The 15379-nt window shown below is 43.9% G+C and overlaps 1 protein-coding gene across 1 annotated transcript in view; it reads right to left on the bottom strand.

The window, feature by feature from the left end:
• ADPRHL1 (ADP-ribosylhydrolase like 1) overlaps nt 1-15379 on the bottom strand; it is a 385298-nt gene that overhangs the window by 235743 nt on the left and 134176 nt on the right. Inside the window, exon 3 of the mRNA XM_069204669.1 lies at nt 12342-12467. Coding sequence (XP_069060770.1) covers nt 12342-12467 — 126 coding nt within the window. The remainder of the gene's footprint in view (nt 1-12341; nt 12468-15379) is intronic.

The following is a 15379-nucleotide window of genomic DNA, read 5'->3' as shown; positions in this document are numbered from 1 at the left end:
TTCATGAATAGCCGAATGTATTGGCTGTGTTGTTTGTGATGGACTTTTGTGGTGAGAGCAGAGGCTAAGTAAAGAGGCCCATTGCTTTATGGGATGTGTAGTGTGACTATGGGGTGCATCTTAAGCTAATTGTTCAGGCCGCCTCATGTGGGTGGTTACTGCATCCTTCTAGCGTAAGAAATGAAAGGATTAGCAGTGGCTAGCCATGTGACCATCAGGTTCTAGATACACAGAAAATTGTTACAAAATAGAGAGGTGAGCCATGCAGGAATTTGATTGGATAATAGTTAACAAATACTTTCTGATTGATAAATTTGTAACCCTGCTCTCTTTTTGAATTTCTCTGTTGACAGAGAAGTAAAAATTGAACATTCTGTTGAAGAACGTAGAAGAGAAATGAACATCCAATAGAAAGCATGTCTTTTCTGCCCTTTCTTCTGAAGAAGATGGAGGAAAGTGTAGCACTAGTACACTTAAAGATTCTGAAGGTGCTAGAGGTAAATGTAGCAGGACTAGTTTTGAACAATGTTCTGCAGTTTCTGAGCACAATTGCCCTGAAGTAGTTTCAGCAAAAGACATACAGAGGAAATTAATAAAAACCTTGACCTTGCTTTAGAAGCGGTAATAGTTTTATGTTTCGTTTCCTAAGTGAAACTCCTTTCTGTGGTGTGTCTGCATTGAACTTGTTCCTTGGAATAGGAGTAGGGCTGTATCATGAATTTGAAGAAGTACAATAAATATATTTTTTGCATACATTTTTATTTAGTTTAATAAGAAACAACATACAGTGTGGGAAAGATAATGGAATCAAATTATATCACATATCCTCTGGGAATGATATTCATCACCATCAAGAAATGCTTAATTCTGCCTCCTACAGGAAGATCATCCCTTACTTCATCATCATCAGGATCTCCGGTTCTTTACCCTGGTAGCTGGACCCCTGCATCTGACTTCTTTTATTTTAGTTTGAAAACACTTTCTCCGATAAAATCTTGAATAGGAATATTCCTTTAGGTCTCCGTAAGAAGGTGAAGAAAGAATTACCTCCATTTATATAGCCAGATGTTTTCCTATCCCTGAATGCTTTAGAAACCATTTGTTCAATGTAGTGTCCAAAAGGTTTTGTTCCTAAAAAGGGACAATAAGGAATGAAGACTTCTCAGATGTATCTGTTTTCTAGTCTCTTAACCACATATGATGTCTGGCTAGAATTGACGCTTCTAAAGCCATTGCAGATGCTCTAATAAAATCACATTTTACGTTTTCACTGAAAGAAATCTAGCTTGTTATTCCTTTTGCACTTAAACAGGCTACTCCTTTATGCATGCACTGGTGGGTGTGTCAAGATCTTTACTGAGGATTGAACTGTGTATGCAGCATAAGTACATGTACAGACTGCCAAATAATTTACAGTAAATAGATATTTCATTGCAGCAGAACGGAGGATGCTTTTCCTCCTACCTCGACCTTTCCCCCCACCTTTGCACCCAGTACCCCCTCCTTGGCTTCAGGAAAAATCTCAAGACATGGCTCTTTGAGAAGTAGCATCTGATGCACAGCGACATCCCGGAGTGCCTGGATAACCCATAGGGTGATAAGCCATGCTTTACAAATCCAGTGATTGACTGATTGATTGACTGATTGCACTTTGTGTATTCTAGTCAAACTGGCCCAATGGGGTGCAGTCCTCACGACCGACTAAAGTGCATCCTGTTGGAATTGACAGACTCGAATCGAGAGAGCGTGAAGAAGAACTTCTTCAGTATTCCTCAGGATAAACATTGCTTGTAGAAATTATGGAATATTTACTTTCACGTTTCAAGCTTATATTTCAATTAAAAGCAACAATAAAATTTACAATAATAAAACATAATTTATACAAATGTAAAATACATCCTTCATACACAAAACTCATTTTCTAGCAACTTCTGCTGATAGCTTGGGATCCCTATCATTACAATTTCAGGCTCTTCTTCATCCAGACAAATCCTATAGATAGCAGATATTTACTCACTGCAAACTATGTGCTGAGCAGTTTCATTTTTTTAAACTCTAAAGCATCTAAATATTTCCTAAATTCTATATTTTGACATACTGGTCAAATCCATTTCCCTTTAGGAGCTTTATAAGCTGTGCAAAAAAACAAAACATATGCAATATCTTGTAGTGAATTCTATCTTGATTTAATGGCAAGCAGGAGTTAGCTTACCCTTCTGGCTTGCAGACTTGTGCCTCGGTCACCCAGGGACTTTTACCCTACTTAGTTTGCTCTGTTTGAGCGCAATTATTTAATTGTACCTTTCCAAGATGGCTGCATTGCTTTCAGTTAGGCCAATGTTTTAGTTTCATGTTAACAATGTCACTGTGCTAAGGCGTCACTATCAGCGCCAAAGATAAATAAACTGTAGATATTCGTATTAGGTACTTTCCCTCTTTGCGCTTTTGAGGGAATTGTTTATGTATTTGCTGTCCAAGCATGTCTTGTTATCTATTGTTTGGGAACGGACCTACGTCAGGAGTCCAGTCAGATCTGTATAAATACACCGTACACAGACAGATAGTCAGAGGGATTCCTACCAGATGCCATCAAAGCTATCAATACTACACGTCGCCTTGACGCTGACCCCGTCTTCGTGTCCCCAAGGAGTCTGATCTAGAGACCTCATTCCAAGGTAACGAGGGTTGGAGGGCTCTTCTTATGGACATGGCATTGGCAGATTAGGTTTAACGCACCTAGCTCTCATTAGATTAGAGGGTAGGCTCATCATATTAGGGTATTAGGACATATTTCACATCTCATGTCATTTCATGCTGTTGCAAGATGGTGGGGGTCTTCGTACTAATGACTCTCATCTTTACAATTCTGTTTCTTGCACTGTTCATTATCCTAATCATTGCAGCCCATGCAACTTATAGTAGATTGCAGTCTTGTTCATAAAAACCTATTGAAATCTTTACTGCATCTCCTTCATTGCCTGTGTGATTGACTGAGACATGTTGTTCATGTGAGAAAGGAGTAATCTCCGCTTAACCATGACCTCCCTGAGATGTTGCACTTTTGAGTTCATGCGTAAAGGCTGCCACAAATCACCTTTCTCTGTTTAGGTTTCTGGTGAGGTACTGCTTGTGAGCCAGAAGGGTTTGAACGACAGTTGTGACTTGTTGTAGGATTGACTTAGTCACCTACAAACATAAGTACTGTCCTCCTTCAACCAGCAGTCTTGCCTACACCAAGAGTCCAACTACGACAATCTTCAACATGTTCTAAAGTAGATGAAGTGCATATAGTACAATTTTTTTCTGCCCGTATCCTCCAATTAGCAGTGTAGGCTCTAATTTCCCTGCTGCATACTATAACGGAATTTCGTACATTGAATCCTTGCCTTGTGGCTGAATTACATCTAAAAAATCTTCAAAACATGGCATTGGCCTGAACAGTGGGAATTGAGATGTTAACCTGCCCAAATTTGAGTCTCCAGTAATTTTATCTATAACGCGATCCCAATAAACTTCTTTTAATTGGGCCTTTGAACTATATGTCAATGATTGTGGCTCTGTCCAATAGTGTGGTAACCCAAGCTTATACAACCACTTCTGTACATTCTTAAGCCATGGAAAAGCTAGTCCACTATTGAGCCGCATTAGTTCTTGAATGCTGTCTCTATAGTGAAGCAACTCCTCTGTTGACCACATGTGAGAAGGTAGCCTCTTTCTAGCCTTGTTACCCCCACTTTTGGCCTGTTTGTGAGTGTATGTCAGGGTGTTTGTCACTGTTTTCACTGTCTCACTGGGATCCTGATAGCCAGGCCTCAGTGCTCATAGTGAAAACACCATGTTTTCAGTATGGTTGTTATGTGTCACTGGGATCCTGCTAGTCAGGACCCCAGTGCTCATAGGTTTGTGGCCTATATGTATGTGTCACTGGGACCCTGTCACACAGGGCCCCAGTGCTCATAGGAGTGCATGTATATGTTCCCTGTGTGGTGCCTAACTGTCTCACTGAGGCTCTGCTAACCAGAACCTCAGTGGTTATGCTCTCTCATTACTTTCAAATTGTCACTAACAGGCTAGTGACCAATTTTACCAATTTACATTGGCTTACTGGAACACCCTTATAATTCCCTAGTATATGGTACTGAGGTACCCAGGGTATTGGGGTTCCAGGAGATCCCTATGGGCTGCAGCATTTCTTTTGCCACCCATAGGGAGCTCTGACAATTCTTACACAGGCCTGCCACTGCAGCCTGAGTGAAATAACGTCCACGTTATTTCACAGCCATTTTACACTGCACTTAAGTAACTTATAAGTCACCTATATGTCTAACCTTTACCTGGTAAAGGTTAGGTGCAAAGTTACTTAGTGTGTGGGCACCCTGGCACTAGCCAAGGTGCCCCCACATTGTTCAGAGCCAATTCACTGAACTTTGTGAGTACGGGGACACCATTACACGCGTGCACTACATATAGGTCACTACCTATATGTAGCTTCACCATGGTAACTCCGAATATGGCCATGTAACATGTCTATGATCATGGAATTGCCCCCTCTATACCATCCTGGCATAGTTGGCACAATCCCATGATCCCAGTGGTCTGTAGCACAGACCCTCGTACTGCCAGACTGCCCTTCCTGGGGTTTCTCTGCAGCTGCTGCTGCTGCCAACCCCTCAGACAGGCAGCTGCCCTCCTGGGGTCCAGCCAGGCCTGGCCCAGGATGGCAGAACAAAGAACTTCCTCTGAGAGAGGGTGTGACACCCTCTCCCTTTGGAAAAAGGTGTGAAGGCAGGGGAGGAGTAGCCTCCCCCAGCCTCTGGAAATGCTTTGTTGGGCACAGATGTGCCCAATTCTGCATAAGCCAGTCTACACCGGTTCAGGGACCCCTTAGCCCCTGCTCTGGCGCGAAACTGGACAAAGGAAAGGGGAGTGACCACTCCCCTGACCTGCACCTCCCCTGGGAGGTGTCCAGAGCTCCTCCAGTGTGCTCCAGACCTCTGCCATCTTGGAAACAGAGGTGCTGCTGGCACACTGGACTGCTCTGAGTGGCCAGTGCCACCAGGTGACGTCAGAGACTCCTTGTGATAGGCTCCTTCAGGTGTTAGTAGCCTTTCCTCTCTCCTAGGTAGCCAAACCCTCTTTTCTGGCTATTTAGGGTCTCTGTCTCTGGGGAAACTTTAGATAACGAATGCATGAGCTCAGCCGAGTTCCTCTGCATCTCCCTCTTCACCTTCTGATAAGGAATCGACCGCTGACTGCGCTGGAAGCCTGCAAACCTGCAACATAGTAGCAAAGACGACTACTGCAACTCTGTAACGCTGATCCTGCCGCCTTCTCGACTGTTTTCCTGCTTGTGCATGCTGTGGGGGTAGTCTGCCTCCTCTCTGCACCAGAAGATCCGAAGAAATCTCCCGTGGGTCGACGGAATCTTCCCCCTGCAACCGCAGGCACCAAAAAGCTGCATCTCCGGTCCCTTGGGTCTCCTCTCAGCACGACGAGCGAGGTCCCTCGAATCCAGCGACACCGTCCAAGTGACCCCCACAGTCCAGTGACTCTTCAGCCCAAGTTTGGTGGAGGTAAGTCCTTGCCTCACCTCGCTGGGCTGCATTGCTGGGAACCGCGACTTTGCAAGCTTCTCCGGCCCCTGTGCACTTCCGGCGGAAATCCTTCGTGCACAGCCAAGCCGGGGTCCACGGCACTCTAACCTGCATTGCACGACTTTCTAAGTTGGTCTCCGGCGACGTGGGACTCCTTTGTGCAACTTCGGCGAGCACCGTTTCACGCATCCTCGTAGTGCCTGTTTCTGGCACTTCTCCGGGTGCTACCTGCTTCAGTGAGGGCTCCTTGTCTTGCTCGACGTCCCCTCTCTCTGCAGGTCCAATTTGCGACCTCCTGGTCCCTCCTGGGCCCCAGCAGCGTCCAAAAACGCCAAACGCACGATTTGCGGGTAGCAAGGCTTGTTGGCGTCCATCCGGCGGGAAAACACTTCTGCACGACTCTCCAAGGCGTGGGGGATCCATCCTCCAAAGGGGAAGTCTCTAGCCCTTGTCGTTCCTGCAGTATTCACAGTTCTTCAGCCTAGTAAGAGCTTCTTTGCACCAACCGCTGGCATTTCTTGGGCATCTGCCCATCTCCGAGCTGCTTGTGACTTTTGGACTTGGTCCCCTTGTTCCACAGGTACCTTCAGACAGGAATCCATCGTTGTTGCATTGCTGATTTGTGTTTTCCTTGCATTCTCCCTCTAACACGACTATTTTGTCCTTAGGGGAACTTTGGTGCACTTTGCACTCACTTTTCAGGGTCTTGGGGTGGGTTATTTTGCTAACTCTCACTATTTTCTAATAGTCCCAGCGACCCTCTACAAGGTCACATAGGTTTGGGGTCCATTCGTGGTTCACATTCCACTTCTGGAGTATATGGTTTGTGTTGCCCCTATCCCTATGTTTCCCCATTGCATCCTATTGTAACTATACATTGTTTGCACTGTTTTCTAAGACTATACTGCATATTTTTGCTATTGTGTATATATATCTTGTGTATATTTCCTATCCTCTCACTGAGGGTACACTCTAAGATACTTTGGCATATTGTCATAAAAATAAAGTACCTTTATTTTTAGTATAACTGTGTATTGTGTTTTCTTATGATATTGTGCATATGACACTAAGTGGTACTGTAGTAGCTTCACACGTCTCCTAGTTCAGCCTGAGCTGCTTTGCTAAGCTACCATTATCTATCAGCCTAAGCTGCTAGACACCCTATACACTAATAAGGGATAACTGGGCCTGGTGCAAGGTGCAAGTACCCCTTGGTACTCACTACAAGCCAGTCCAGCCTCCTACACCACAGATAACCCAGAAGAGCAATGGCCGTAAGTTCATTATATGCACTATCCGCCTGACATTTAGATCACCATACATAGGTATTAGCGGTGTCATCACAGGTAGGCCTAACAATTCTCTCATGAATTTATTTTCTCCTTTTCCAAGGCTACTGATATCGCCTACCCCCTACAATTCTGCCCCATATAACACAGCCAATTGCACCTTGTACTTATATATTTCTAGTGCCGGTTTGTTTTGTTTACTAACTGATTTGTTTGAAATGGCCCTTGATCTATGTGTCATAACCATGCTAGCCTTGAGTATTTGAGGGTTCCATGGCAGCTTTGAATCAAGAGTTACACCCAGGTAAGCAAAGTTAGATACAAGGTCCAGAGTTTGCCTTCCTACCTTAATATCCCTTTTAAGGCTCCTGTGGGGTTTTATTGCCACATACTTGGTCTTTCCAATATTTATTTCTATGCCTTTCTCAGCACAGTTCGCACTGAAACTATCCAATAAGTTTTGCAGACCCCTAGGTGTCTGTGAATTCGAGATAGCATTGTCCGCAAATATTAGCGCAGGGACTGTGCTTCCGCTAAAAGTCGGGGATCATGCTTACACTTCCTAAGATATTCACCACATCATTAATGTAGAAGAAGAAAAGGGTAGGTGCCAGCAGACATCCCTGCCTCACTCTTCTGTTTATTGGAATTGGCAAGGTCAGTTCACTATTCGTCACCCAGCGGACTTTAGCATAATTATCCTTGTGCAATCTAGCTATCTGGCTAAGGATATCGGCAGGTGTTCCCTGCTTCTCTAACAATGCCCATAGAGCCCCATGTGGTATCAAAACAAACTCCAACTTTAAATCTATAAGAGCTACATATATATGAACTCCCTTTATCTTGGTATACTTCCATATAATACACATGAGCCTGAATGCCTGATCCATAGGGCTTGTAAATGCTCTGAACCCCGCTTGGTAGTCTGTTAGAACATTTTTACTATCAATCCAGTCTCTCAATCTATTGAGCATCTGCCTTGCATAGATTTTCTGCATTGTCTAAAAGGCTTATCTGCCTTTTTGTATTCCCTGGTTCTTGCCTACTCTCTTTTTTATAGATAGGGACTATTTCAGCACCCTTCCATGATACGGGGACTGGTGCTCCAGATGCAACAGCATTCGTGACCAAGTTAACATATGGGGCTCAAACTTCCTTATCATGCTTTTAAAGACCTCCTGTGAGATTATCCAAACCTGAGGCTTTCCCTAGTTTAATGCTATCTATTGCTTGAAGGGTCTCCTTCATGCTAAAATATGATATATAGCTCTTGTTAGTCTCCAAGTGTTGCATTACCCATGGGGGGTTCCTCGTGAGCAGAATATAGATCTGTAACGTTCTGGACCCAAGTAGCTCCATCCTTTAACTTTGCCGCTTGAACCAGGTCTTTCCAATTTGCGTCTTTCCATCTTCTTTGATCAATAGTCAGCACTTTCTTGTAACTATTCCTAGTTTCCCTTACCTGGCTTACGCTACGCTCTTTTAGATTTTTTAATAATACTTTTTTTTGACTGATTGCATTCCGCTGTATTCCAGGGATTCTGTCTCAATACAACGGGCCCCATACTACTAGGACTACTTTTGGTCATCTTTAATAATAAGGGTCCTGATGATTCTACAAGTTTTTGGTGCATGCCCATTATCGAAGTGGTAGAGGGGACTTGATCTATATACGGGCCCACCATTTCACAAAAATGTTATAAATATTACCCCTTGCTTCTGGATTACCAGAGACACAGGGCCACTTATTGCTTGAGGTGAGGCAGGATCTCTGTTTAACTGATGTAACCCAATGGAACACACAATAATGTCCAAGCATCGTGGAAAACGGTCACTTCCTTCTATCCTGTCTACTTTAAAGGGAATAATCCTTTGCCAACTATCAATACTATGTTAAATATAATCTATTCTTGATTGCGTACTGCCTCTCCTAAATGTATATATTATGCTATTCACAGAATTTTCTACAAAGACCCTGCCATTGTAGGCTCTTAAAACGTGGTCCGGTGTAATTCGTGTTATTTGCATCGCTGCCGTTGTGCTTGGAACCCGGGGGCCTATATCTAACTGCGGAATTCCCCTAACCACATCCTCTTCAACTAATGTTGTCTCAAGTCCAATCATTGGCTCATAGGTACAGTTAAAATCACCTCCTATGATTATTGTGTCCTGTGACTTTATGTAATGTAGGGCATTATTCAGTTTAACTATTATCTGGGACACCTAGTTAATTCTGCTGGGCCTGTTGTAAACATTAAAAAGTTGGGTACAGGCCCTACCCTTGGTACTCAAACACACCTCTAAGATAACCTGGCAGTCAACCTGATTCACTTTAATTGTAGTATTGAGAGTCAATTTGACCCACAAGACTAACCCTCCAGAAGGTCTACCTCGAGGGAATGGAATTACCTTAATATATTAAGAATTATACCCTAATTTATATGGTGGATCTAATAACCAAGTAGGAATAGGCATTTATGAAACTGTTCAAATGATAAATTCGGGCAGGGACACTGGATCCCTCAGGGGTCCTAGCATCATTCCCTGTTGGCACTAGCGCACCCACAACTGGCTTGCTATTACTATATAAAAGTGAAGGTCCTGGGATGCCAAGGTCTCGCCTAACCACATCATGTGGAACTTACCTGTGTTAATTATGTTTTTGTGTTATGCCAATTAGATATCGTTTAATACTCTTCCCTTGTTTCTACTAATAGTTTGCAGAGGGGGTTACCTGCTTGTTTCCCAATTGCATCCACAATGATTATACTAAGCTCCTTAACCCCTCAACTTCCTTTCCCAAAATGTCCATTTCTGCTATCAATTGTTTCTGCCATTTCCTCGCAGTACAATTACAGCTCTGTTCTTTCACTAATTGAAGTTCTTCATCTTGCTTCTTCTGGCTTATCACACATGGGCTTACAACCTTGAAGGTCTGTATCTGCTAGCGGTGTGAATCTATTTTCACAAATAATCCCTTCACCCCTCCCCCCCCACAAACACCCCCTAGGGCTGTGTCACATTCTCATTTGCCTGTGGTGGTTTTGGAGTGATTAGTGTGTTTACTTCAATTGGAAGCAATACTTGTGGTGCATGCTTCCTTAAATTCAACTCCCTCACAAGATCAGATTGGTTTTTGGGCCTTTGGCCTTCCAAACCCTTCCTTACACAAAAAGAAGGTTTTTTTCAGTTGACAGTTTTTGACTCTAGGCTTTCCGTCCTAACATAGTTTCCACCTCCTCTACAAGATTATCTATATCCGCAACAGTACAGTTATCTGCAATGCTCCTCTTTATCTTTGGTGTTTTTCCCTTCCTAGGGGGTGCTTCAGATGCTTTAAGTTTCCCCATGCTGATCAAAACCGCCTTGTATGTACACTAGATAAATTACGGACTACAAATCAACATAAAGGACAACAGAGTCCAAGCAGTGTCATGCCAAATTAATCACACAACATAATAATCAGGCCCACATTAATTGTTCATTAGCTTCCAAATAACAGTAAGCCATTGGGCTGAGGATCTAACCTTCACAGCATCATGTTTCAATCCTTGAATCTAGGCCAGCTTTTATTTTACAAAGTTGCAATTTTACTGTGTCTATCACAGTACCTGCCTTTCAAAAATTTCTGCTTTCAAGAAATAAACCAAGGGGGTTACCTAGCCCAGCTCCCTTTGGGCTACTACGGGCGTAGACAGGGCTGACCTTGGCCCAGGCTTCGCCCTGCATGGCCCTGTGCATCCCATGCAGCGGAACTAATCCTTGTGCTGTAAAGCGCCTGGAATCAAGTGAGCAGTTGCAGCTGTGTCCGGCTGCCTCCTTGGCCCCTTGGCCCTGATGGTGATTGGGAGGTGTAGTCCTCCCTGCTCGCAGCACAACTTTAGAAAGCACAAGAAATGTATGAGGTGAAAGAACAAATCGCCAGCTTTATATTGAATAGCAGCTCTAACAAATATGACAAGATAAACAATGTGGGTGGTTAAAATAATTACATAAAAGTCCATTCAAGATGTTAGGTTTCTTAAAGAGTCACACATCTTGTGGAGATAGAGGAGGCCAACATTTGGAAAGTACGAGACCAACAAAAGAGGGGTAGCAATTTTATTAATAACAAACATGGATTTCTGAAATGTCTATATAATGAGGGACCAACAGGGTAGTATGATGGAAGTACAGTCACAGGAACAATTTGATATAATCTGTTTGTAAACACAAGAGATAGAAACAATTTTTCACTACCCTATCTCCAGACATTGTGAATTTCACTACAGCCAGGTAGTGTCATTAGGGGAAAACCTAGTTCAATTCTAGTGATAGTTTTCAATCAAGCACCTCAGTGGGTTGCAAAACAACTGGATTATTAATTCAAGGAATACTCTTGGCCCTCCCAAGTACACATCATGGGTCACACTCTACAGTAAAGTACATGAAGGGTGCTACAGATGTGATCATCTACTAACTGATTCAAATACATTACATAAATCACATAGGGTGCACCTGGAACACAATGCGCTTTCTGTATGACGTGGAGTCCATAGAAAGAAATAGCAAGGAATGAGAACTTGGAGACTGAATTATCTAATGGTAAAGAGTCCACTGATGTGAAGGAACTTTTATTAACAATCAGGAAATCTGTTAAAAAAGACCCAAGATTGTGATTGAGGAAGAATAAGAGAGGCAGCCCACACAGTAATTACAGGTGATTTAATGACATTGATTCAGCACTCAGATCAGAAAAAGAAACAGTTGTTTTGAACTTGATTTAAATGTACACACCAATGGGAACTATGAGAATGGAATCAGAAATCTTGCTTTCTGGAAGGACAGACAAACTACAATAAGTAGAACAAGGCAACCCTACGTTTTGCCTAAAAATTGTGGTGGTGTGAAAAATCAAATAAAACATATCAGAGATGCAAGTGGTATGGATAACTACAAAGAAGATCAAGGGGGTGCGAATTCACAACCTACTAGACAAAATGTATGAGCAAATCACCCTGTAGCTCCTCAGTTACAGAATACCTTTGTTTTCTAGATTTCAACAGCCTTCCCCAAATTACAGAAGGTGCTTGTAAACCGAAAAGGTGATTTTAGAAAAAGGAATCACCTTAGCAAAAAATGTGCTCATTAATGATATGGCCCACATCAAGGACAGCTTCACCTCACTCTTATCCATGTTGCTGATTTGGTGCCCTGTCCCTCAAAAAAATTCATATTTTGATCTCCCGACGCACACTGGCCAAGCTGGTGACTGCAGCGCATGCTGCAAGGCGTTTGCAATTACCTCGCTTTAATATAAAGCTTGCCCCCCCACTTCACCAATATGGATCCCAAGCATAAAATAATGCATGGATTCTGAATCACAAAGAAACACATCTGTAGGCAATAAGTCCTGCAGGATTAAATGCACACTTTACATGACACTGGAAAGCATTTGCCAATTTTCATCAAGCATTACCTGTTGGGTGATTGTGAGTCATTCGCCCACACTCAATGCTCACTTCAATAAGAGTATCCAGTGCCTCAGGCTTCCAGTATCTCATGCCAATGCACATGGCTTTTGTAGCTGCTCCAAATCCCGAGCCTGAAAAAAATGCACACTATTAACGCAACGAAAAATGTGTCCCCAATGTACAATATGGCAATTTAAACCACAATCTTATCTTATCAAATCCAATTCAAACAAATTAATTATGCGTCTGTGTCACACATGTAATGTGATTGGTGTTTGGGTGAACCAGCTGCAGCAGGAAGTTGTAATTTTGGATGGAGGTGTGGCGGGGTGCGAGAGTGGAGTAATCAAGTCCGCTCACAGGAGCCAGTGCGGCTTCTGAAGCTGCTTCCTCCTCCACTTTTAAGATGACGCATCAGGTGGTAGGCCATGGAGTGTTGACACCTGCAAAGGCTGTCCAGAGAGAACGAGAGGGTGGGAGAACAGGGACGTATCAGTTGGCTGAGACAACGCCAAAGGCATGATGTAAGGTGCTAGAAAGAGAGTGGCTTCAGTAGTTGGTGTCATGCTGTTTTTGGCAGGCTAATGCAAATTTTGCAGGGAGTTTTGATCCATGAATTTAAAATGCATCGTTCATCTGTCCCTTGGTTGTGGAGGCTGACCTGTGCTGTTACATCATAGCTTTGTATTTCTATACATAGTAAGGCCATAATGATTCTTTATCTATCTGTACACACCTAAAATCAAGTACAATAGTGCAGCAGAAGAGGCATGTGAACAAAATGGGAGCCCAGAGTCCATGCAGGTTTCATGAGAAGATAAATGCTTTTAACGAGCAAAGCAGTCTGAGGTCACTAACTAACTAACTTGGATCCCCAGAAGGTCGTTGAATGGCAACAGCAGTGATACTGGGCACTGACAAAGGGTAGTGTTGGTAAGGCAAGGTGCGGTGATGAGTGCCAATGGCAGATGAATGCTAGGTCATAATGAAATCGTACTGAGATGTTATGAGGATTTGGGTGTACTATATGATATGGCTGGGAGACCTTATCGTGTAGTACACTCACAAATACCGTCTTGGGTCCAGTCAGGTATATTTATTTATCCTTAAGCTGAACCCTGGGTAGCTGTAGCTGTGAACAGTAAGGCTTAACAATAGAACAATGTGAAAAGCTTTTAACAGCACCAAACAACAGAAAAAAGAAAGTCACACAACACAAAAGAAACAAGACACCAATTTACGAAAATATATTGTATTTTTTCTGAATTTTTAGAGACTTAAGCATCAAAATCCACAAGAGCATTCTGGAGATACAGATTTTAGAAGCAATAATAACTTTTATAACCAACCGCAAACAAGCACTGGCTAACAAAACCTTTGAAAACTGTTTAAATTTAGTTTGGTAACATCCGGCCTGAGTTGGGTGACCAAGTCCAACGGGACATTGGTCCATGGGACCAAAAAGCATTCTTTGGACAGTAACCTGGCCACCAGAGTATTTTTAAGGCAAGACTCAAACTTTCCAGTATGGCCACCATAGAGTGGTCGTGGTGCAGGCAAAAAAGATGCTCAAAGGATGCTCCGGTTGTGCAACGGTCAACACCGGAGCCTTTGTGAGTGTTCCTCAGTCCATGGGTGAAATGGGGCAAACTTGGCACAGAGGTCAGGGTCCTTCACAGTCCTCTACGCTGCAGTAGCATGCCAGATGATGCTGGGCTACTGGTCTGTCTGCACAGTTTGGGCAGAATCCGTTGGTGGTAGCTAGTGTTCCTAGGTTACGACAAATCCAGTCTTGGATAGCACTCCCGGGCTCAACAGACAAGGGTGCAGGTTTTGGCGATCTCAGATTTGTCCTTTTGGGTACCCCGCAACTGACAGTGACAAAACTTCTGCAGTGGCTACTAATTTGGCAATTTGGGTAACTTCAGCTCTGGGCCCCAGGAGCTGAAACCAGGAAATCAGGCAACTGATCCTTGGCGTCACTGCTGAGGTTGGATGTTGAGGATCAACTTTTGCCAGAGCCAGGAGCCGTAGGCACAGTCCCAACTTTGTTAGCCCAAAGTGCAGCAGGTACAGTCTTTCCAAGGGTGCAGCCTCTCTGTGTGGGCCCAAGGATAGCTGGTTCGAACCTTCTTCAGCCCTCTCTCCGATTCCAATGTGATCTGAGGGTCAGGGTGCCAGGGGTGCAATATGTATCCCAGGAAAGCGCCCTGAGGGACCACACAGGCATCTCAACCCCTCAGTCAGTGGCCTACACAGGAGGACGCAAAGCCTGGAAAAGTTAATGAAATATTGGGGAAATATCAAGAGTGTGTGGTATAATTCTAGCTAAATTCCAGTTTACAAGAAGAAAATAAATATAGGCCCTCATTAGGAACATGGCAGTCCAAACCGCGGTGGCGGTAAAAACCGCCAACAGAGGAGCGGTCCGGACCACCAAATAATGAACCAACTGAAACACATCCAACCTGAAAACCACCCACCACCAGTAGAGGAGTGCCGACGACGACGGCAGAGTCCACCCACAGGCCGACGGAAAGGCCCAACCCTCCCATCAAATAAAGAACCACTAGATCACCGTCAGTTCCGGGGCGGGAACCACCGCCACGCAAAGCCAGGCGGAAATGAACCTAATATAAGGAAACACTCACCAGAGGCCCACACAACGCGCAGAAGCAGACATGGATAGAGAGCTGCAGGTCATGCCAGCCCTGCTCCTTGCCATATACCTCCACGAACGAGACCGCTGACGAAGACGACAACGGTAAGTGCCGCAACCTACGACACAAGGGAGGAAAGGGCACAGTTACATACCCACCCTGCAATGCTCCCACAACCCTTCACAGCAGCACAACCCATACACCCCACAGCAAGAGGTACCTACCCGACAAAAGGCAAATCCAATCTGACCATAGTACATACAAATGCCCCACACCCACAAACAATGAAACGATAGACCAGGGCTCAAGAGTGTGCCGCCAAAACACAGGCCACACATAAATATTTATTGGAGCTCACAGAGCTAACTATTCACAACAAGGCC

This window comes from Pleurodeles waltl, chromosome 8, assembly GCF_031143425.1.
Source record: "Pleurodeles waltl isolate 20211129_DDA chromosome 8, aPleWal1.hap1.20221129, whole genome shotgun sequence".
Lineage (NCBI taxonomy): Eukaryota > Metazoa > Chordata > Amphibia > Caudata > Salamandridae > Pleurodeles > Pleurodeles waltl.
The sequence above is the reverse complement of the archived record's forward strand: the minus strand, read 5'-3'. Positions and strand labels throughout refer to the sequence as shown.